This window comes from Pseudonaja textilis, chromosome 5 (genome assembly GCF_049901715.1).
Source record: "Pseudonaja textilis isolate UNSWEBS1 chromosome 5, rPseTex1.2, whole genome shotgun sequence".
NCBI classification, from domain to species: Eukaryota; Metazoa; Chordata; class Lepidosauria; order Squamata; family Elapidae; genus Pseudonaja; species Pseudonaja textilis.
Window position 1 is genome coordinate 5,316,744 of NC_141994.1, and position 24,736 is coordinate 5,341,479.

The 24,736-nt window shown below is 36.4% G+C and overlaps 1 protein-coding gene across 3 annotated transcripts; it reads right to left on the minus strand.

Moving 5' to 3' along the window:
• ASZ1 (ankyrin repeat, SAM and basic leucine zipper domain containing 1) lies at nucleotides 1–24,736 on the minus strand. 3 transcript variants are annotated; one of them, XM_026713172.2, is made up of 13 exons: nucleotides 24,369–24,736; nucleotides 22,570–22,669; nucleotides 20,839–20,961; nucleotides 18,674–18,785; nucleotides 10,584–10,695; nucleotides 9,274–9,408; nucleotides 7,096–7,220; nucleotides 6,324–6,399; nucleotides 5,276–5,332; nucleotides 4,311–4,423; nucleotides 3,709–3,814; nucleotides 800–913; nucleotides 1–201 (listed from the first exon to the last, which is right to left on the minus strand). In XM_026713172.2, exons 1-13 carry the CDS (start codon nucleotides 24,465–24,467, stop codon nucleotides 49–51), a joined length of 1,425 nt encoding a protein of 474 aa, XP_026568957.2. In that variant the 5' UTR covers nucleotides 24,468–24,736; the 3' UTR covers nucleotides 1–48. The 3 variants fall into 3 exon arrangements, with proteins under 3 accessions (XP_026568957.2, XP_026568958.2, XP_087790138.1); XM_026713173.2 differs by having other exon boundaries at nucleotides 10,614–10,695; nucleotides 24,369–24,515; XM_087934012.1 differs by lacking the exon at nucleotides 9,274–9,408 and having other exon boundaries at nucleotides 24,369–24,612.

The following is a 24,736-nucleotide window of genomic DNA, read 5'->3' on the forward strand; positions in this document are numbered from 1 at the left end:
TTGAGAATTGTCTAGGTTTATTAACTATACATAAAATCTTATTTTAATTCAATTTTTCTTTAGAGATAACTTGAAAATAAAGAAAATACATCCAGACCCAACCATAGTTAGTGCTGCTACTTTTAAAAAAGTTGTCTTCCATCTGCTGTGTTCCACCAAAGGTTGCATTCGACAAGGATCATCGTTCTGCCCATCTTGGAGCTGATAAAAAGTGTATTGAATAGAAGAATAAACGTTAGCAATCTATGCCACTGTATTCCAGAGAAATTCAAATTTAGCTTTTTGTAACATAGATGATTTTATTTAAACAGCAGAAATGCAGCATTACAATTACATGTGCAAACCCTAATTAACTTTGCTGTATCTACTCACTGGCAATTCTGAATAGGAACATACTACTGAGTTTCCAAATTGTATGACTGTATCCCCCCTTTTTTCTTAGTTACCCATATTTTGCTTTTTACAGATAGTCCTTGTTTACTGACTTTCTCATTTAGTGACCATTCATAAGTCTGTGTAGCAAAGGAAAGCTGAAGACAGTCAGCTCATTCACTGCTAGGACTTACACTTTAACGGCAAATTCTAGAATATTAGAATTGACATGTTTGAATTCCGCCTACCAAATTTATTAATCCATTATTTATTTATTTATCAAATTTGGAGACCGCCCATTTACCTCACAGTGACCGTGGGCAGAATACTATTAAAATATAACAACCTGGATGAATTAACTCTTAGAAATCTGTTGATCTGTGGGTAATTATCTATTATCTAACTCTGTTTATAAAGGGATATGTACCTTATTCAGGCGCATTTTTAGTTTTACAGCCTCTGCAGTAAGATCTTCAGCACTCAAAATCAGGTCTTCACACACTTTAGCTAGACTATGGGGTGGACTCCATTCAAGAACCAACTAAGAAATTAAAAAAAAATGTCTTATTTACAGTTACATATGAACTGCATTCCACTGGTATAATTTCATTATTGCAAAGTTTTATTGGTTGAAAAATATACACGCATACACACATTTTGAGGTTTTGGATAAGCCTCTCCCATACACGCTTCCTGCCACATCTTAAAGAGGATTTTCCATCCTCAGTAAAGTTCACAGAGTGAGTGTGGTTTTGTGCTGATATGCAAGCAATAGCAAACATAAAGGGATGGCCTCTAGTTTCAGGTGAAAATATGGTGCATCATGGAAAAGATGTGTTGCAGCTGGTAGGAAAGTCAACCATTTTAAGACATGTTTAAAATAACGCATATCATGGTGATTTTTAGAGGAAACGTTGGCTAATCTCTCCACTTTAGAACAGCTTTCTAACCAGATAAGATTCCAAAAGTGTGAAGAGTTTTAAAAATAGTTCTCAATTTACAATAACAATAGGGACTGGAATTTCATTGTGAATCCTTGAGTTTTATGACCACCTTTATAATGATTGTTATGCAAATCACGTGGTCAGTGGACGCTGCAAATCACAATCACGTGACTGGACTCTGCCACAGGTAAAAATGAGCAGGTGGTCAAGCAATTGAATTGCAATCAGGTGACATTTTGTAACAGTTGGAAGTGCTTTACAGGCCATAAAGCATCAAGACCATCCTTTCCAAGCCTGTCATAACTTTGGACTACCTTAAACAAATGGTCGTAGGTCAAGCACTATCTGTATTTGTGTTAGTATATTTTTATATTTTAGGAGGAATTATAACCTTGTCAGTCATGTTGTTTGCACAATTTGTTCTGCAGGTATCCCTAGAGCATATGCTGACTGGTACTATTTTATCATTGGTTCAAAACTTGGCTTTCATCTTGTGCGTATATTTCACTTACTTTGGTACTTGGGCAATATTTTTATGTAAGAATTGTACCCTGTTCAGGCAAGAGGTATTAGCTTTACTTTACTAAAAGTAACCCTGATATGGTGTGTTCCTTCGGTGGTCAATGACAATCAGATCAGTTATTATCACTATAGCTTTAACTGTTTTATGCTGAGAATGAAGAGAAAGAGGAATATATATGATATCTGTTTCCATGGATGTGTGTTTCCGTTCTTTCATTTCATTATCATCATCGCCACAATCATGATACAAGCAGTACAGTATCCCAATATCATACATCTGAAGATAGGACTTTTACCAGAACTATCAACTCAAATTGATCAAACACAAGTTCTTCATAATGGGGAGTTATATCACAGTCTGGTGATTTTTTTCATGCCCTGGTACTTCAAAAGTAAACGTGTCCATCTTGAGGTGCTGCTCTCCTCCAAGGTGACACTGAGTGGTCAATTCAATTCTTTTCGATATTTTCCTTTTTATGGAACCTCCAGTTGGCTTGACCTTCTGTGTTCTTTTAAGCAAACTGATAAGCTTATTCAACAGAAAAAGAATACCGACCATTCATTCAGAACCGTAAGAGGACGAAGAAGCCTCATAACAGATTCCTGAAGTTCTGGCCAACTCTGTATGCCCACGGACAGGTGAACGTGATCTGGACACTTAGCAACCAGTTGGCACTTAAGGTGGATGCAGCATCCCAAGTCACATGACTGCCATTTGTGATCATCCCTGCTTGCTTCCTACAAGGAAACAGGTAAGTCAGCAGGGATGGTCACCATTTCTCCGGTCAGTTGCTTAGAGCCTTCTCTCTCGGTGCTGGCCACTCATGCAACCTCCCCTCCCCAAGCAGAGACCATCCACTCATGCCTTACTTGCCTGCCTGGCCTTCACTCAGTGACCTGTGATCTTTGCTTAAGTAGCAAATGGGGAGTGCCGACACCAACTGATGCAATCGGATGACAAAATGCTGACTGCATCATTTAAGCAATGGAAATTCAATCTTTTTCCCACATAGGGCCTGGCAGGTGTCCAAACCGACAATTTCCCTGCAGATACTGTTCCTTCCATGGGGCTATAAATTGTTACCATAAGTATGCAGTTTCATCGGTTTATTTAACGATATATTTTCTGATGGTCACTGTCTTGGTACAAGATAACAGACTGGATCCCCTTCAGATGGGCTTCAGGCCTGGTTATGGGACAAAAACTAGTATGGGTTAAGCTTGTGGATGATTTCTTGTCCTGCTAGGACAAGCCCATCCTACTCACGCTGGCAGAGAGGGCGCCTACTTTGGAGCCTGTCATTCAAAGACAAGACTATTGGGATCCAGAAGAAAAGTCATCTCTACTACAGCACTTGTCCTTTGGAACATCTTACTTTCTAGGATAAAATCTATCCGCGCTCTCCTAACTTTTGCCTTTCCTCAAGAGCCTGAAGATCTGGCTCTGCTGGTTGGCCTGGGGCCAAAATGGGGGAGGTCCCTTACTGGAGGTGGCTGCTGGGTTGATGGGTTCAAGTCTTCCTTTTTTATTGTTTTAAGCGATTCCAGGGTAGCTACATGGCAACACAGGCAGCAAATGAATGTAGCAAATAACTAAATAAAAATGAAATTCTGGTAAGAATAGAAAATGCACCATGCTTGTTTGCCTTGACCTATTAGTAGCTGTTGATATCATCAACCATGGTACCTTTCTGGGGCTGGGCAGCCCAGTATTGTGTTACCTCAGCTCCTTTCTCCAATGCCTGTCCCAATCAGTGTTAGTATGGGGAGAGAGGTCCAGCTCATAACCATTCCCTTGTGGGGAATTAATTCAATTTGACTTAAGTGAAGAATGGTGTTTTGAAAAAACACATTTAGATGAATATTGTACCTTATGAGCATCTGTAGGAAACTGACCAATAACATTCTGCACAGAGGTTTTAAGTTGAATGCATTGCCTTTTTAGTTTCATAAGAAAGGAAAGAAATTCATCACCACTGTAACAAAAAGGTTAAACAATTATGAATTTATAGTAAGGTAAATCCTTTAAAATTTTTAACTTTCATAACTGCAACTAGGAGGATCAGAAATGCAAATGGAGTATTCACTTTTGGATAAGGAATTACTATCAAACTAATTTCTTTACAATAATGACTAGGTAGTCATATTTATTCTTTTATTTGATGCATATACATAATGGATGAGGGCACGGCTTACTCTAAGGTCATATGAGAATGAATATCCTCAGCTCTGACAAATGAGTTAACAATAGATTTTTAAAAAACTTAAACTTAATTGCAAATTCAGAAAGTTTCCAGGGAGCAGATATTTAGTTTGCTGCAAAAGACTAAATAAAAATAAATTCATTTATAATGGCATAAGCTTTAGTATTTCACACTAGATTTTTACAAAAAAATAATCTGACTATTAAATATGAGTATTATTTTTATTACTTTTTTCATTAAAGAAATATTTCTTTTTAACATCTTTTACCTGAATTCCAAGTTTGTCACTGCAGACAGCTCTTCCAACTTTACTTCTTCTACATGTAGCTCTTTAACAGCATCTAAAATTTTCTGTTGATCTCTAGTATTGTCAATGCCAATCTAATGATTTAAAAACATTTGTAAGATTTAAAATTTAAAACATTCAAATTATTTTATCAATAAAATAAAAATCCTTCAAATATTAATTATGTATTTGAAACTTTACACTTGACAATTTTGTTATCAAGGTAAGAATAAAATAAAAAACTACACTTCTGAGAAAATAGTACCATTATTTCTGCTTTATAATGAATTTTAATCAATAGGTGCACATTTTAATACTTTTCTACAGTGACATAGGAAAGATTCAACAAAAATTACAATACAAAACAATACATATTTATTTCATTTGATAAAAAATAAATATTTTTAATTTCTTTCTCGCTTGGACAAGATGCAAAAAGATATGGTAAATTTATTTTAAATCATATTTGGAAATCACAATTCTTCTGCTCAATAAAAATGATACTTTTAAAATCTTCAAGAGGTGAATAAGGTAAGGTAAATAAAGAACCTGTCACTTAGTTTTGCTGATACAACGCAGCACATTTTATACACTTTGGCTGGCATGCATGCATGCATACATACATTTCTCCATTTTACTCACATTATTACCAATTATTTCAACGGAGAACTGCAAAACATCTTGTACTGATAAAGCTATGAATGACTATATCAACAGATCCTTTATATAACACTAATTTCTATTAAAGCACATATCCATCCTTTTTTTTCTGTAAAAAAAGGAAATTAGACATTCAAATCAGTTAAAGAGAAGATATTACTTTTCTCAAAACAAAATGCAAATCAGTATTGAAAAGTGTTCTGAACTTAAGAGAAATATAGGATTAAAATTTAAAACGGCAGTATTGTCGTCATAAGAGCAAATATACAATAAATAAGTAGGCTAACCTGTATTAAGTCTTCTTTTCCCATTGTCAAAAGCTGTCTTAAAGGTATTTCTCTCTCCTATAAAAGATGAAAGTATTTTCCCAGAGACACTTTGGGCCAAGATCCTATTACGTAGGTCAGTAACCCACTTTAGTATTAAACTTCCAAGTATTTTCACAATAAACACAGAAACACAAACTCACAGAACATTTTTTGATTTGGATTAGACAATATTGGGTCATCATTTTAGAAATGTTTTCTCACCTAAACAAGAGAAACAGGATGACCACAGGCAGGCAAAAAAACAGTGACAACTTTCAACTTCCTGCCAGCTTCCCCATTGAGTTTTCTCATGGGAAGCTGGCAGGGAGAATCCTTCTTTGAACACAGAAAAACAAACTCAGAAGCTATTTTTTAATTTACTTCTCCCAGAATATAATGAACAGTTTAGTCACACGAATGCTTGAAACTTCTGGATTAAATCTAAGCAGTGATATTTTGAATTATACAGTAATATATTACTGTGAAATCCCAATTTAGTGGACCTGATAAAAAAATAATACCAACTATAAAAAAAATAAGAGAATCCACTAATGGGGTATCCCCTGTACCTAAAGTAAGCAGTAGATATGGCATTGAAAATAAGAAAGCACAATTATTTATATCATGTACCTTATGGCATTCAACAAATGACATCGTTAATTTTGTATCTTGCCTTTATTTTTATTTTTTTTACAAATCAAGGTGGTAAACGTATCCAACACATCTTCCTCTTCCTAATTTACCCACAACAACCCTGTGAGGAGAGACACTGTCCCAAGTCACACAGCTGGTTTTCATAGCTAAGGCAGGTCTTAAACTCAGTTTCCTGCTTTCTAGTATGGTGCCTCAACCAGCTAGACTGTCTCTTTCATATCAATATAATTACTTAAATATTACAAATGATGCAAATTCCCACACAAATTATGCAGCTCATGATATTATACAGTGGCAATGAAGTAATTATCCCCACCCTGAATAATCCAATTCAGATTTCAGCCCATCCATGTTTTTAATAAAGAAATCTTACCTTCAGTAATTCTGTTATGTGTTCCAGTTCAAGACCATGTAGAAAGACTTCCATGTCATTAAAAGCTGCATAGGAACTTTTCACATGCATTGGTTCAAATATTTTAATTAATACATATATATATAAACACACACACACACACACATACATGCATAAATAATCTTAATAAATGCTTTAAACCAAAATTAAGAAAATAAATTATTTGCTTCAAAGACCGATATGCTATTATTAATCCATTTTACAGATAATGAAATAAATTGCTCTGCATTTTAAGTACAAAGAAAGAAAAAAAAAGCCTTAAATATTAGGCTGTAAACTTTCCATTACAGTAAACAGAACATTAGAAAGCACATACTTGTTCTGAAATATTGGATCTAGCCCAAATCTGATTCTACATGAAATTATGCTGGGGTTTAAAAATGCACGTTCTATAATATCTGTATTAATTTTTTTTTCAAAAGTAAAAATGAATTTGATGCATGTCAGGTAAATTACTACACTGTATATTAGAAATCCATAGATGGTTATGTTCCCAATAATCCAGCATTAAGTTATGCATAGATCCTGAATTTCCAAAGACTCTATATCAATTTAAACATTCAAACACAATCTGGTTAGCACTGCAGTGCAAAACTGTAGCTCACAGAACTTTTGATAGAAAATCTGAACAACTGTCCATTTCAAGTCTAATAAGAAGTTTTTCTACTCTAGAACAAAGATTTAAATTAGAACACAACTTCCAAAACTTAAGTTCTGAAGTCTGAGGTGCTACCTGATTTTATGGCTTTTAAGGGCTTCTGGAACTGCAGTTATTAATCTGTGAATAGGTTCTTCCTTACTCAGGCTCTGGAATTTTCTTTGGAAAGGACTTGCCGTCAAAGAAAGTAAACTGAAAATCTGCAAAACATAATAGGAAATCATTTTCAACATTTTTATACCTGTAGCAATATGTTCATTCTATAACAAAAGAAATTGGGAATTTATCGACACAGTGAAAATTACTTTCTAATGCAACGGTTTCTGCTAATTTATCTTTTCAAGGAAAATTATCTGAAATTATTTCTCAATTTCAAGATGTTAAAGGATTGACTGAACTGATAAAGTGGCAAGAAAAGCATGTTTACTGAAGAAGACATTAAAATGGTTTCTTTAGGGATATATGAATATACACAGGGTTAACCCTATGTAATGAATCTCAGTAGATTTAGCCTGTGAAAACAAAATATTTTGAGATGCTTGGAAGCATCATTTCAGAGAATTACAGAGAGGTTTATGGTAACCAAGAGGAGGTTTATGCTCCTGTATTAGCATCTTTAAATGTCCTGCATTTTTTTTAAAAAAAAGGGATACAAAATGTTTAATGGGAATATTAAGTAGTAATATGCAAGTACTTAAAACCCTTATTGGAAATAAAGTAGCAAATTTATAGCAGTGGTTAAGTACCAGCTAGAGATTAGATAGCTGGGGTGATCCTTGGGCCAGTTACTCAAGCCAGTGGCAAGCACTCCGGAAAATATCTATGAAGACTGTCAATCATCCAGGTAAAGGTTATCCCAAAGGTGTTTTTTTTTTCCAAAAGGCAACTGGACTTTATTCTTCCTTGAGGACATTTTGCTTCTCATCCAAGAAAGCTTCTTCAGTTCTGACTGAATGGTGGAGGCTTTATATTCCTTGCAGTCATTTGATCGTTAGTACTCCAGCTTCACAGGACTCTTCTTCGTTGTGGGATAGGAGGATAAGCGTCGGATCAAGCAGGAGAGTTGCCATTCTCCACAATCTACAAGGCGTCCCTTTCTTGGTCACCCCTCCCAGGTGACTTTAGCTCTTTCAGGTTCAGCCTAGGTTCACAGAGTCCCACTCCCTAGAACTATCCCGCAGCAACGCCAAACCGGAAGTCAAGGGCCATTCAATCTTAATGGAACTGGCATGTTTGACCCCTCTTTCAAACTAGAGGTCCTCTCTCTATGGCTTTTGCTGTCTTCAAAAGAGTGACCTTTCTCTTTCAAATGAAGATGGACTGGTGAATCTTGCCCTGATGGGTTCGTTCTCCTATAATGTGCGTGTATCACAGTTTGTGCCTGGGTATTTTATTCTTAGGGTGGACAAGCTTCTGCCTTGGTGGATTTTTGGGTTTCAAGTGTGTATGTATATTGTATTGGTTGAAAATCTTGAGCTTTTCTTGGTCTTGGAGGAAGAGCTCCTGCTGGGTCTTTTTTTGAATTTGAAAAAAGCACCTTTGGGACACCTCTGAAAACGTTCTCAAAAAACCCGCAGAGACTTGTCCAGATACCGTTACTTGAAGGCAATAACTTGAAAATACACACAAAAAGGGAATATACCACTAAATTGGATCTATAGTTTTTTTTTCCCCAACAAAGGAAGATAAAATTATTGTATCAATATGAGGGTTTTTTTTAAATTATTATTCTTTAATTAATTTTTAAATTATTTCTTAAACTGTCAACTACCTTTGCCTTGCTTGTCCAAATCCCTCAGTTGTACCTTATTTTTAATAGAACAATTCTCTAATAAACACCAAATGTATACAGTCTATTTCAGACAATTAATTCATGAATATTTTTCTTTTCATATTAAGCTGATCGTTCCCATTTTCTGTTCTCAATTAGTATCTTCATAGAAACAAATACAGATGTTCTACTATAAAGGTTAGGTACGTTTTTTTTTAAGTAACAGGTAAATGAATGTTTATTGCAGACACATCGTAAGGATAAATAAGGATAGAGCATGTTTAAAAATAAAATATATTAAGACATTAGTGCACCTGACATTACTGACAATTGCATAACAATTGCACGGCACATTCAGATTAATATCAACAGTAAATAACTCATATCGGTTTTGATGTTTAAAACACTCTTTATGAAATACACCCCTGCTGACAATTAAAACATCTCAATTCACAGACGGATTCTTTTAGATAGAACAGTACCTCTAAATGCCTGTTCTTCTTTGCAATCTCTCCTGGGGTCTGTCCATCTTTTGTCTGTATTGATTTATCAGCTCCAAGTTCAAGCAGCTTGAATACGACTTTTTTATGACCCTGGCATGCCGCCCATGTTAAGGCCTGTAATGATTTATTAGCAATAAGTGTTCGTAGTTACTTTACAATAACAAAAAGAAAAACTTCAGAATATGCATTACTTCTGAATGATCCCACTCTATTACGAGCAGTTGGTTTTCACATCCTAATTCAGCAATCGCATCTTGCTAAAGTTTAAAACCAAAATTTGTAACGGGAAGAACCAGAGAAGGAAGAAAATATGAGAAGAAAGTGAGGCTAAAGATAACTGGGGTTTGAGCTGAGGTGCAATACGGGAGCGCATACATTAAATTGCACAAAATGTTGTGCAGCAGTTGCACTATTTCTGGATCGTGAGGCTCTGCTCGCTGTTATTCACACCCTAGTCATCTGAATGGACTACCGTAACGTGTTTTAGGTGGGACTGCCCCTGAAGAGTATATGGAAGCTTTAGCTGGTACAAAATGCAACAGCATAGTTAGTTCTCTGTGACCCTAGGAAAAATATGTTGCATCTCTGCTCCTTGAGCTGCATTGGTTACCAGTTTGTTTCCAGGTCCTGTTCAAGGTGCTGTTTTTGATTTGAATGGGACCAGGCATGGGGCCAGGTTATCTGAAGGATTGTCTATTCTTGATTACATCTATTCAGCTCATCAGGTCTAGCACAAGAGCCCTTTCTGCTATACCACCCGCTCCTTTGGAATATAGCCCTAAGGCAAGATAAACCCCAAACCTTACAGTCTTCCAAAAGCCCTCAAAACATGAGTTTTCCATCAGAGCCGAGTAATCCTCTTGCAACAGGGAGCCCATGCAGAGGCTACATGGTATATAATAATTTGATTTTAACCCCCTCACAATTTTGGTCTTAATAATTATTCTAATTGGTTTTATAATTGCTGTGATTGTACACCTTTCAGAATCACCTTGGTGACGTATTTCCAGCCATATAAATTTGATCAATAAATAAAGCTGTGTTACACTTTTGAGATCAACTAGATTTTTCCTTTTTTTCCCCCTAGCTCTGCTCTGCTTTTTATTGGTGTTACATTAAGCCTAGGAGTACATTTCATTTATTTCCCACTTCACAATAGCAGTGCCAGAGCAGTAAAAATTGCCAGCGATGGGAAAAAAAACCATATCTTTAAAGTCTACCTTGTTGAAATATTTGAAGTTTCACAAAGTAAAGTAAATAATCTAGTTAGGATTATACAAAAAGCTCACCGTGTAACCGCCTTTGTCTTGGGCATTTACTTCTGATCCGTGAACAACAAGGAGAGCAACAACTTGTGAATGGCCTTCTCGGGCTGCATACATTAATGGAGTCATTTTCTTCCTACAGGAGAATTCATAATATCTGTTAAGGAAAGAACAGCTAAATTCAAAGTACATTTTAATCTACAATCAAATAAAAACAGTATTGTTAACCGAATAAATATTTATGCACATGTTCTGTAAAAAAAAAATCTCAGTCCAGAAATTGTTACGTTCAGTGGAATGAATTCTAGGTTCCTTGCTTAACCGATACAACTAATTGCCGATGCAAATGTTATCATGATAATGCTCCATTAAGCATAGGAAAAAGAAGTCATAAAAATGAGATGACTCAAAAAGGAAAAAAGAACAATGCATAATTTCAGTAAAATTTTCTTTACAATTGATTGAATCCAGTTCTTGTCAACGTAACGCAAAAAAGATGTTAAGACTCTAGAAAGAGTGCAAAGAAGAGCCACAGAGATGATTGGGCGACTTGAGGCTAAAGGGTACGATGAATGATGGCAGGAACTACGTTTGTTTAATCTAGCGGAGACATTATAGCAGTGTTACAATATTTGAGGACAGTCGCAGTGGAGAAGAGCTCAACCTATTCTCCAAGCAATTGAAGAATAATTTCCTGACAGTGAGAAAAATTAATCAGTGGAACTGGCTTCCTTTCAGAAGTTGTGGGTATTCCGTACTAGAGGATTTTAAGAAGAAACTGAACAGCCATTTTGTCCAATAAACACGTGTCTCCTGCTTGAAGAGGTTGGACTAGAAGATCTCCAAGGTCTCCTTTCAACTGTTATTCTCTATTCTGAATGTTACAGATATAAGAATAGCAATAGTTATAATGCACATTATTTAGAGGAATTACTTTAGAATTTTCAAATATTGTTAATCACATATAAAACCACTAGAGGGATCTCTAAACACACTGAAACTCCCCAAAATGGGGACATTCTTTTCGTCCCATTACTTCAATGATATAATTGTTATATTTTCTTTTGTTAGATATTATAAATATCTAAAAATACTTGTTATAGAGAAGAAAAGAAAAGAAAGGAGTCCAGAATAAACTCTGGAAAGTAGAAATTCTAACACAAACCGGTAATTAAAAAGTTTCGTAGATAAAACAGTTCAAAAAGGCTACTTCTTCTACCTGTAACTGTCAGCTACTGTAAATAGGTATGTGTGAATGAAATGAAGCTGGGAGGAAGGGCTTGTTCATAAATTATCTAGAATCATAAAAATTACTCTGTATAATAAAACCACTTAAGGACTTAAATAGTTTGCCAAAGTAAACTGGCAAGAAAACAGCAAATGAACTAAAAATTCTGAAAGTGTACAAATTGTAGCATTCAAACTATATCAATATGATTCAAGTAAACTAAAGTAATTAAATGATTAGTAACTAAATGATTTATAGGCTGAAGTGAATACATGAAAATATCAATTTAGCTCTGGAGGTTACTAAAATCCAGAAAAGTATAAGGGCTAGAAAATGACAAATGAGCACAAAAAACAATGAAAGGTTATAAAGGTATCTTTTGTCAAGGAAAACTGTTAAAGAGATGAATCAGGAAGAGATTAGATTTAGAAAGTAAGTCTTGATGTGGAAAAAACTGCAACATTTTTTCCTCTCTCTCTTTTATATAATACGAGGATGAACTTGTTGACCAAATTGTGAGGAGCCAATGAAGTTGATGGCAGTATTTTCTGGATTAACAAAAGTAATGGGTGGCCATGATTTCATGACTTAAGCAAATACTTGCATGAGAAAACTACTGGAAACTGAGTAAGGACAAATCTTTAAACTATTCCTGCTTAATTTAGAGGAAACGTCTTTTGCAACATAATCAAAAGTACTAAATAGACCACCTGGCTGCCTGGGTTTTAAATGCTGTTTATGTGTTCATAAAGCATTATGTCTTTCATAAAGTAATAATTTATGGAAATGACAGTCACACGTACAGATGGAATTGAGCTTTAAAGTTAAATTAAGCTTTGAATTAAGCAGTAAATCTTAATATATAACAGAATAATAAAATAGAATGTTAGAATCTATGCTCATGGGGTACTAAGTACTGAGAAGGGAAACTGTCAGGAGAGAGTTATATTGTGATTCCTCCTGGTTTAAGGTATTCCCAAAAGTATATGACTGGCAACTATAAAAATATGGACCTTTGGTCTTACATTTCCCAACTCCTAGTCTCTTAGTTAGCATTTTAAAATTTATTGCAACATATTGGAACCTAAATTGCTACCAATAAAATGAAAATAAACAACGAACAGTGGGAATTGTTACGCACAGGAATGATTCATTGACCCAACACTGGGATGTAATAGCATTTTAGTCAAGACTGACAAAACAACTATACACGCTGTTGTGATAAGATAATTTGCAGCATGGAGGATAAAGGGAATCTAGAAGTTGATTTAGATGAGCTATGTAAAAAAAGGAATTTACAAGACGTAGGAGTTTTAAATATTAATAAAACTATTGAATGACTGAAAACAAATATCCCTTGAATTCACCAAACAAACAAACAACCTCAATAAAAGTCTGTGATAAAATTATTTGAGTTGTGAAATAAAAAAACACGTTGCAGGATTGCAATAATATTCAGCTTTTCTATAGAAAAACATGACAATACATAACTACGGTAAACATTTTGGTAGTCAGCAGACTATTCTTTATGTGTGTGTGTGTGTGTGTGTAAAATATATAATATATAATATCATATGTGTGTGTATGTATGGTATTCAGCTTAGTTCGGGTATTTTCCCACATCATTGTAGTTGTGCTTTTAAAGTTGTAGTGACGTTTCAGCAGAATCTCATCTGCCATCATCAGGCTTCTGTATAGTGTTCATCTGTGTGTCAGTCAGGCTTTCAACCAGGAAAACTTAAGAAAATAGACACATACACACAGACACACACAAATATAAAATGTTTTATTTGTAATTTTCCTTTAACATCCATGCATATTTTGGAGATAGTGTATTGACTGGGTCAATATATTTTTACACAATGCTAGCAATAGTAATACAACTAGTATACATAATTCTAGTCTTCCAACTTCTGACTTTAACCTTCACATTGTACTTATAAACTTCAATGACATTTTTTCATGAAATATGTCTGATATCCCGTTAAATCAGTAGTATTTTAATATTTTAAAAATTACTCAATTATACCACTGTAAATCCAATATCCCAATTGTTTAAAAACACCAATAGGATCAATCATTAACCAAATTTAATCAATCCCAGGATTGTATCTCCAATCCCCCAAAATTATAAGTTTCAATATATTTTTACACATCGTTAATAATGATAACAGTTAGGTTACCACATATAGATTTTTACCTTCTAACCTTACTTTGCTTATGATTATGGCAAATTCTATTATCTACTATAGATACTGTTTTTCCAATTTATTTTTTCTTCTTTTAATTTCTAGTACATTCAGTGTATTGAGAGTTATTTTATCTCTATCCATTATCTCTTAACTCTGTTTGGGACTTCAATTATTTATTGACTTTTTGATCTCTCTTTTATATTTCTCTCTCCTTATTTTGGGGAGACTTCCCTTTCCCCCCCCATGTTGTATTGTAAACTCTTAAATAATTATCTGTTTTATTCATACTTATTAGTTTGTCGATTCAACGTTTTCATCTTCTTGGAATTTGTTTTGTTTTGCCTCCTCTCTGCTTCTGGTTTTTCTCATCTGGTTTTTGAGTATTGTATTCCTCTTCCCCTCCACCTTTTGTTGAGGGTCTTCTACACTTACATCTTTCTTTTGGGGCAATCCCATTATCTCCTTACGATACTTTATCACAGCTTCATGTAACTTTTAATCATCGGTAACATTTCTTCATACACCTCGATTGTCCCCTGTTGAGTCACATCTCTTGAACAAGGAACACTGTAATAGTTATAGCTCACATACAGGAAGCATTTTTTTTTTCAATGCTCCAAACTGATGGATGATCATTTTTCTTCCCTGACAAGAAACTATAGTATAGTAAATTATTAAGTTTATATAACTGTTCTCCATCTCTGTTTAGATACATTTGTGATAAAGTTTATTAACTAAAGAATAAATGTGACACTTTTCCCAGGCTATTTGCAAGTACTCGGATGTCATTTAACAAAGTTAACCACCATAGAATGATAAAGTCAAGGCCGATGAAATTACACAGTAGTGCTAATAGAATACTTATCAGCAGCAATAAATATTTTGTGTTATAATTAAATATTAAGCAATTGGTTAAATACCTCACACATTAACCGATCGATCAACAACAACAAAAAGCTCCTACTTAGAATAAAACATCCTTTATGTTGCTTCACACAGAACTCCAAATTAGTAACAAAACTGTGGAAAAACCTATGAGTGCACAGGCAGAATATTCTGGAATTCTCTGGAGCATTTTGTTCCTCCTTTGGATCATACAGATCCAGATGTGGCTTCGCTATAGGCAATTATTGCATATTGCATTTACTAGGCAAGTCTATCAACAGACATAAGGAAATGACATCACCTTTTCTTACACTACTATTTATGACACAGCAGTTAAACTAAACTCAAAAGCTGAAATGGCAACTTTAAGGAACAAATTTTGATCACGTTCTCCCCATCCCCATGAGCTACCATGATTCTTCTTTAGACCCTAATGTCCTGTGATATGAAGGAAGAAGGCCTAAGGCTTCGTACACTTCAAATATAGTTTCTGGATACACACTTCATATCTTCCATGAGTGTAGTAGTTCCGCAATGTATATTTAAAGGGGGCTTTTCTGTTTTCAGGTCCTGCACGAGCCTCCACAAATATTCTGTTGCTTTCCCCAAGAGTGCTTTTAAAAAGATACCTGGATTTTTTTCCCCTTCCTTCTTCAGGATGAGAAGTGAAATGTTTCCAAGGAAAAAAAACAACAAGAAAACCCAGGTGCCTTTTGAAAAGCGCTTTTGGGACAACCATGACCCCGATAATTGGGAATCTCCACACACATTCTGTGGCTTGTAAGAAAAGTGATTAAAGTAGCTGGGACTTTGAAAGCAACTTCATTTTCTTATACTTGTACAGAAGCCTGAAAAAATATGAGCTGCTTCAAAATGAGTACCTTAGAGGTGATATGCTCACCTGAGACTCAAATAACTTTTTCAGAATATTTTTGAAGCAAGCGCCTGCCATTTATCTAGCTCTAACTTACCACAGTGGTTAAAAAACCACACATATGTCAATGTGTACCAGCCATTCAAAGGGTAAAATATGTATTTCAATTTGGTACAACTACAGGGTAAAATTTAAATGTAGGAAGATGCACAAGCTTGCTCTTTTCTCCCTATTCAATATTCAGAGATACGAGTGATCACCCCATTCTAGCCATCCCGCTGCCTGTTAACCCTGTGATAGCGAACCGATGGCACGCATGCCAGAGGTGGCACGCAGAGGCCTCTCTCTGGGCACACCAGCCGTCACCTCAGCCCAGCTCTGCAGTGCATGTGCACCCCCTGCTGGCCAGGTGGTCTTCAGGTCTCTGCTGCACATGCAGGGGGTCGCGCACGCATGTGTGGGAGGCACACGGGGGGGTCATACCCGCATGCGCGGGAGTGGGGCACTAACCAGCTAGCCCTTTGGGCACTAAGTGCCCAAAGTGCAGAGTGCATGTGTGTGCCATTGCATTTCCGAGATGAGGCTACGCGTGCTTTGGGCGCTTGGGTGCCCAAAAGGTTAGCCATTACCCTGTTAACCTGATATAAGACCGACACAGCAAAATGATCAATAAAATTAGTACTTTCCCTATTCTTATTTTCCCTTCACATGCTATGTAAGACTAGTTATAAACACTGGAAAGGAATGCAACTTTGTAGGCCGTCGCTAAGCTACTCAAATCATTTCATTCTACCAGAGAAATGCTCCATATATTGGTAAATACTTAGAACCCAGAAATTATTACCTCAAAGCACTTTATTACAAGTAGTCCTCGACTTCATTTAGTGACTGTTCAAAATTACAATGACACTGAAAAAGTGACATGATCACTTTTCACACTTATGACCGCTGCAGTATCCCTAGTCACGCAATTAAAATTTGGATGTTTGACAACAGGTTCATATTTATGACTGTTGTAGGATTGTTGGGTATATGGATACTCCAACTGGTTTGGGTTGAATAAATATGTAAACCTAGGATTAAGTGCTATGTAGCTTTAAGCTAGAAACTGCAATGTCATTGTGGGTGCGGTTGCAGGCAGCCATATAGGTAGGAGGGGAAACGTATGAGCCCCGGCTTCTGGATGCAACTGTATGAGCCCCGGCTTCTGGATGCAACTGTCTGAGTCCGTCTTCTGGATGTACCTGGTTACTGTTCCAGGTCTGCTGTCTACTGTGTTGGACCGTCTATCTGCTTACCTTGGAGGCTACTGTGCCAGATACCAAGTTCAACTGAACACAAGGACTGTTTACTGGTGAGCTGTGGATTCAGCGTTAGTACTTGAGAGAAAGGTATCTTAAGAAGAAGATATACAAGCAGATAAAGACATTGTATTTACTGTTTAAAAGACTTGATAACTGGATTGATAAACTGGATACTTACATATGGACTGAATGACTATTCTTAATCTCTGTATGAATTAAATACCTATTTAAACCACAAACAGTGTATTTGTCTCAAGTGTGTGTATACTCTAGGGCCCAGCCTCACTCTCATTTGGCTGCCTGGCTTGACTGCTGCTGCACACTCTGCTAGGGGGTTTATCCCCAAACACTAACAAGGATCCTGGAGTCAAGTGTGATCATTAATAGTTCTAAATAATCAACTCCCTTTTATAGAAATATGTCACCTAATTACAACATTAAAATGATTTATTCAGCAACCTGATATAGCCACAAATGTATATTGAGACTTATTCCGGCATTAACAATTCTCTTTTGAAAAAATAAATTTTAATTGAGGTTTTCTGACAAGCAATGTCAATGCGTAAGCCAGATTCACTTAACAACCATGTTACTAGCTTAACACCTGCAATGATTCACTTAACAACTGTGGCAAGAAGCGTTGTAAAATGGGGCAAAATCCATTTAACAAATGTCTCACTTGTTTGGGCTCAATTGTGAGTGCAAGTTGAGGACTACCTGGAGCTGAAAATTAATGCGTAGTCAAGAATCTGAGGTTTTGATTATTTCCAATTTAGCTGCTCCAATTTAGCTGATCAACTTTTTAAATTACGAAAAAAACTAAACCTGAAGTTTCAGTTATGCTTAAGTAGGTTTAATGGAAGTCGGTGTCATATATAAGTTCGTACTATATGTTCAGGATTGGAAAACTGAAAAGGTCTGTTGGTACTGTGCAATTTAAGAATGGAATTTACACAGGGGCAAATCACAAATGCACTCCCAGGGATTTACAATCTAGCTCTTATGAACAATAGTTTTTAAAAAGGAAAAAAGGGAATATCTCTCAAGACAGATAATCTATGGAAATAGCAATCATAATACACTTCATTAATAGTTCTAAATAATCAACTCACTTTTGTAGAAATATGATGTCAATTAAATGCAGCATTAAAATGATTTATTTAGTAACCCGATGTAGCCACAGATGTATACTGAGACTTATTTCTGCAATAACAATTTTCTTTTGAAAGAATAAATTTCAATTGCTGTATTCCTCTCTGTGTCCATGAAACCTGCTATAAGTCTCCAAGAACATATTTGCTAGCACAGACAAATAGTATGAGGACCTTAAATGGAAGACATCTGATCTTCCATTCCTCTAATAGGTACCCACAATTGGATGCAGTTAATTGGCAATATATCTTTATGGTGAATACAGGATATATTACATATGAATACATTTCAAATAAATAGTCAAACATTTGTCAAATGAGCTTGAGAGTGAGTGTTAAAAAACAGATCTAACAAAGGTAACAGTAGATATCCAAGAAAAATAATGTAATACTTTATTAGTCAATTAGCTGAATTATTCAGCAATCATTTTAAAACATATTTGATAGATAGACAGACAGAGAGAGAGAGAGAGTGCTTACTTGCATGCACCATTAGGATTTGCATTTCTTGAAAGCAGCAGTTCTACACTCTTTAAAATCTGTTCTTCTGAACCCGATGCAGTACATGCAGCCATCAATATTGAATAATCATCTAAACAGAAATTTTAAAAAAATAAGTTGGAAATATATAGAATAAACCAGGCATAACAAATGCAGGTAGTTCTCAAACCTACAACAGTTCATTTAGTGACTGTTCAAAGTCACAACAGCACGGGAAAAAAAGTGATTTATGACCGTTTTTCACACTTACAACTGTTGTAGCATCCCAAAAGTCACATGATCAAAATTTAGAAGCTTGGCAACTGGTTCATGTTTAGGATGGTTGTAGTGTCCTAGGGTTATGCGATCACCTTTGAGACCTTCTGACAAGCAAAATCCATGGGAAATCCGTATTCACCTAACAACCATGTTACTAACTTAACAAAAGCAGTGATTCACTTCATAACTGTGGCAAGAAAAGTCATAAAATCGGCACCCAGCAAATGTTTCACTTAGCAACATAACTTTTGGGCTCAATTGTGATTGTAACTCGAGGACTACCTGTACAAAAACTACACCTATTACAAACATGGCACTGAATTATAAAATGAATTTTTTCAATGTTAGTCTCACACCAAGATTTCCAAAAACTTAAAAACCAGACCAGTTGAATTAGGGCCAAGACATATCTTAGAATTTTATTTCTCAGGTCTTAGTCAACAAGATCTTACTGGGGTGCACCCAAATAGAAGGTAGAGACAGACCAAGATGTTGGCTTTGTTCTTCTTTAATTGGTACATGGAGGTTTTCTACCCCTACTCTGCCGATGACAACATGGAGTCCTGAACTCATTTAACAATTGTAAAGTTACAAGGACTAAGAAAAAGCTACTCATAACCTGTCCTTGAAGATATGACTATTGCACTATCCCTGTGGTCATGTGATCACATTTCAGGCACTTAGGAACCTGTTCACACTTATAACCAGTTGCCAAGCACCCCACAATCATGTGACTGCCATTGGCAATGTTCTCCGTTGACTTGCCCAGAAAGTCAATAGGGAAGCCGGCAGAGAAGGTTGCAACCTGCTACTATATGCTGAAGGGTTTCCCGTCCTACGTGCACTGGGAAGGTGGAGGGAGGATGGATCCTGTGGTGAGCTGAGATCTTGGAAGATCCAAACTTCATTTCTCCAGCTGAGCACTTGTGTTCCGTTCTCAGTACAGAGGGGATGGATCCCAAAGATCTGAGCTTTGTTTCTCCTGCTATCAGGCATGAGAGATAAGGACTACAACATGAAGTTCCAATTAAACTGATTTATTACTAATCATGCCCATGCACAAGAATCTACTCAGTTACAGATCAACATTATCTTGACATTGGATAAGGGTCAACAGAATTCACCAGTGGTTAAATTTAGTTTTTCACTCTTCTGCTTAACAACCACAACTGGAAGAGCCAGATTGCAGTCCTTAACTGAAGGAGTCATGCAGACGTGTTACATAATGACTCCAATGACTTGAGCAACGCTTCAGGTTCAGCTGTGGTCATGAGTTAAGGACTATTTGTACTGGGTTTCCATTTAGCTGTACCTTCCAGAGAATGAAGCTAGTGACTTTCTACTTTTAAAGAAATGTAAGGCACAATATAGTCACTTAATTTTTTTTCCACAACAGACAAAATGTGTTTGATTTGGGGGAATTTCGGAACAACTGTAGGTTAAAGGCATGGTTATAACATGCATTTTGTTCTTTTACTTCCCACAACAAATGCTAAAGAATAAAAATTTTAGTCTAAAAATAGGTTACAGATTGCTGACTCCTGATGTATTGCTCTTACTAATATAAAAATGCACAACATTTAAGGAACTAAGAAACTTAGCAATAGAATTGCAATTCTACATGACACTCAGCACAAAGTAAAAGTAAAGTAAAAGGGAACAACTCAAAAGCAAATTAAAAAACTGCAGGACAATGAAGAAAACGGCACAAATAGCGGGAAGGCATTTTGGGAAGTACTGATAGAATAAAAATAATACTTTACACATGACATGTTTAGTTTGGTCTGGCACAGTCACTGTTTCTTTAAACAAACATTTATTTTTTTTGTTATTATACAGAACGCTTAGGATTACATCCTTCAAAAGATCCATCTATAAAAACTCACCCTTCTCAAAACTTGCATTTGCGCCTCTGCTTAGAAGGAGATACATAAGTTCCACGTTCGCAACACTAGCCGCATACATGAGGGGAGTCCATCCAAACTTAAGGCTGGATTCTACATTTATGCCTGTAACATTTATATATGCATTTAATAAAACATAAATCTATAATACATATTCTAGCATAGAATTCTACAAAAGAAAATGGAATATTAGGCAGAGGTATTAAGGATGGGGTCACCCACTATCTACATATGGCTCTGAGAGAAGTTTATTTAAACACAACCACTATTCAGTCTCTCCAATGATGCTCTCAACAAAATGCAATCCTTTACCAACAAACCCCACCCCTTTCTTATTTCTATAATATCTGTCTATCCAAGACCAGCCTTTTCATAACTATAGTTCCTTAAAAAGGATCCATGGCCAACTCTATAACATGTAAATACAGCAGGCCACCAAGTCTGGGACAGATTGATTTGTGACAGATATATTTTAATATTTCCCAATTTGGGTGGCTTAAATCTGTGTAATGCTGGCTACATTTAGTTGAGTCCTAAATATTTTTTAAACATTTTATGCCACCAAGATTTTATTTATTTCTTCTATCTATCTGTCTGTCTGTTTGCCTACCTATTTCATTTGCCATCCATCTCGTGATTCAGGCAACTATGATTTACATTGGTGATTGATAATTAATAGTATCAGATTACTCTATCCTTCACCCACCAATCTGCTACAAATAATAGAAACCAAATGGGTAGACCAGTAAGAGAGTTTGATTCCTGTAGTATCTGCAAAATCTACAAAATTTATATTGCTATATAACTAGGGATAACACCAGAGGTGGTATTCAGCAGGTTCTGACCAGTTCTGGAGAACCAGTACCGGAAATTTTGAGAAGTTCAGAGAACCAGCAAATCCCACCTCTGACTGGAGATTTTACAGTATCCTTCCCCTGCCATGCCCACTAAGCCATGCCCACAGAACCGGTAGTAAAAATATTTGAATCTCACCACTGGAGAATACCTTTTATTTTAATAGTTTTATTTTTTTACGAAGTAAAAAAAGGATGCCATTATAATATCCACTTATACAATTAAGCCAAGATCTACATTGTTTCAAACAAATTAACTAATTGTAATTTACCGGTGTGCACATTCATAGAACACTATCGCAAGTATTTAACACTTTTATCATACATATAAAAAGACATTCAATCATCTATATAAAAAATCTTGTCAAAACAGGAAAATTGAGCTATGAACCAATTTAATTCTTTAATATTTTTAAGGTGGGTCATTTTAGCCTAATGTCTCATAGTCAATATTTCTGATTGCCGGAATATGTAATTCATTTCTATTATGAAGTGTTCAGGATTTCAGTTTCTTCCCAACTAAGCGAAAAAAAGTTAATTCTACTATTTCTTCTTGGAGCACATTCATTTTTCTTTTTTCTATTATTAATCTATCTGAAATCTCACTTCATATTCAACAAGGGGTAAATGGACAATTTTGGTCCTAACCTATTTGTTCTTGCCAGAAGGCAGCTGGTTTTCCAATGAGACCTTCACAAGCACAACAATCAAATTGGATGAAAAACAATGTGGTAAGACCTTATACAGTATTTAATTAAATACAAACTTAGCTTATTCTGTGCCCATACAATACAGATATCCCATTAAAGTCTGAACTTTCAAAAAGTGTTATAATTTAGCTGATATTCATTTGTCATACCTGTATTTAAGAGTTCCTCAATGAGAGACAAGTTTCCAGCAGTTAATGCTTTTTTGAAAACTTCATTTTTATTCTCGGTATGCAAGACTTTATCTAAACACTAGATAAAGAAGAGATTTATGCTACAATACATACATTTACTAGTTCAACATTAGGGGAATCACTATATGAACTGCTTCATGAGTTACAACACAAGCAAACGTTTTAAAAAACCAGTTCAAGAATACTATTTGATTCTCCCAACCTTTTTTTCGCCCCTGCACCCCTAAAGAAATTTCACTCGAACCTCGCACCCTCTGAAATAAATAATAAATAAAAACGCCAACATATAGCCAATATCCTATTATTTACCTGGACTTTTCTCGCAGCCCCTGGAATATCGTCTCGCACCGCCAGGTTGGGAACCCCTGTAACCTAAGACCACTGTTTAACCACTAATATACCTTCATGCATCTGTAATTTTTTTTATGTGGTAAAAAAGTGAGTGCGATTTATGATTACTTGAAGAGGTTAAGACAAAATGTATTAGCTAATCAAAATGCACTGGCCAATATTTGTAAAAAGAGAGTATAGATATGGGATACAAATGCCATTCGAATTCCCTCTCTCTACTTTTTTCTGGATACATAAAAGAGGCAACCTTATGTTTATTGTTTATTTTTGTTTATGTTTATTGTTAATGTTTATTTCTGGGGACTGCCTAGTTAAGTCCCAGCAGTTTTCTTGGCAGGATTTCATGTGCGCCATTCCTACAGATGAAAAGTGCTTGGCCCAAGGCTCCTAAGGGCTAAAACTCAGTTTCTTAGCATGCTATTTTAACCATTATACCTCTTAATTGAAAATGTCCCACCACAACTATTAAGCCTGGTTTATCCTTGTGTTCAACCAATTTAGCCACCGCAGTTGGGATCGCTCCTCTTTGTCCTAACTCTTCTCCACAATATTTCATTTAGTACTGTGTGGAATTACTGATATTCGCTATAAAGGTGACACAGTCCTGCTTATTTTACTACTGTGTCTTTACTACTTGTACTACTTTGCTACTTGTGCTACTGTGAGCGTGGAATTTATCGATAAAAATGCTTAAAAGGCAGCACCATCTCTCGTGCCAGAAGATGGTTTAAAAATCTTGATTTGAGAAGATAAAACTTAAAATAGTTGGACTGGTGTTTTAAACTTCATGAAGTCTGAAGTTTTTCAGTCTGAAATGGAATTGATACAACGCCTTGGCCATTACTGCAACCAGTATTATCAAGGTACATACTTGTACACGTGTATTGTACAAATTCAGCAAATTTGAGGGTAAACGACTGATCGTTTATTGACCTACAATCTACTGGATTCCTCTACATTGATCACTTTTATGAGGTGGATAACAAGCAAGGTTTAATTCACAATTAAGCATGCCCTTATCAAACAAACGCACCTAAAAAAAACCCAAAATCAACTGTGGCGGATTGAGTCACTGAAGATCCCATGAAGATGCCATTAAATGAGTCACCTATTAAACGAGTCACCCATTAAACGAGTCACCCATTAAACGAGTCCCTGCTACCCATTGCATGATCTTGGGCCTAATGCAGACTTATCTCATTTCTTTCCGTTCCAACTTCACCTTCTTTGCAAAACTACGATTATAACCAAGTTAGTTAGTTTGTTTTTTGAAGGCGGTGAAGGAAAAGCAGCAGCCGCCGCCGCCGCCGCCGCGTGGTTTGAAGCGACGCTCCCTGGGCTCGTCCCAAGGAAACCGACTCGTCCCTTCCCTTTTGCACCTGGCTCGGCCGCCGTCGCCTTCTCACCTGGGCCTCGGACATGAAGCCGATCCCCCAGCCGTCGTCGTCGCTCTCGCTGCTCTCGTCTCCCCCGGGGACGACGCGGACGTTCGTGCCGTTCGCCATCCACCCCCTCCCTTCCGATTCTCTAAGGCCTCTGCCCGCGGTTTTCCCCCGGCCCTCTCGCGCAAAAGCCGCTCTCCGAGAAACCCCGCCCGTCCCCACCCTAACGCTTTCCCCAGCCCGAGCGCAGGCGCCGCGGGAAAGCGCGGAACGCGAGGGAAGGCGCCCGGCGCGAAGTAGGCCTCTGGCGGTCACGTGGTCCGCAGGCGAGAAGGCCCCGGGGGCGGGGGGACGTTTGGACTCCTCGAGAGGCCGTGATTTGGACCGTATCC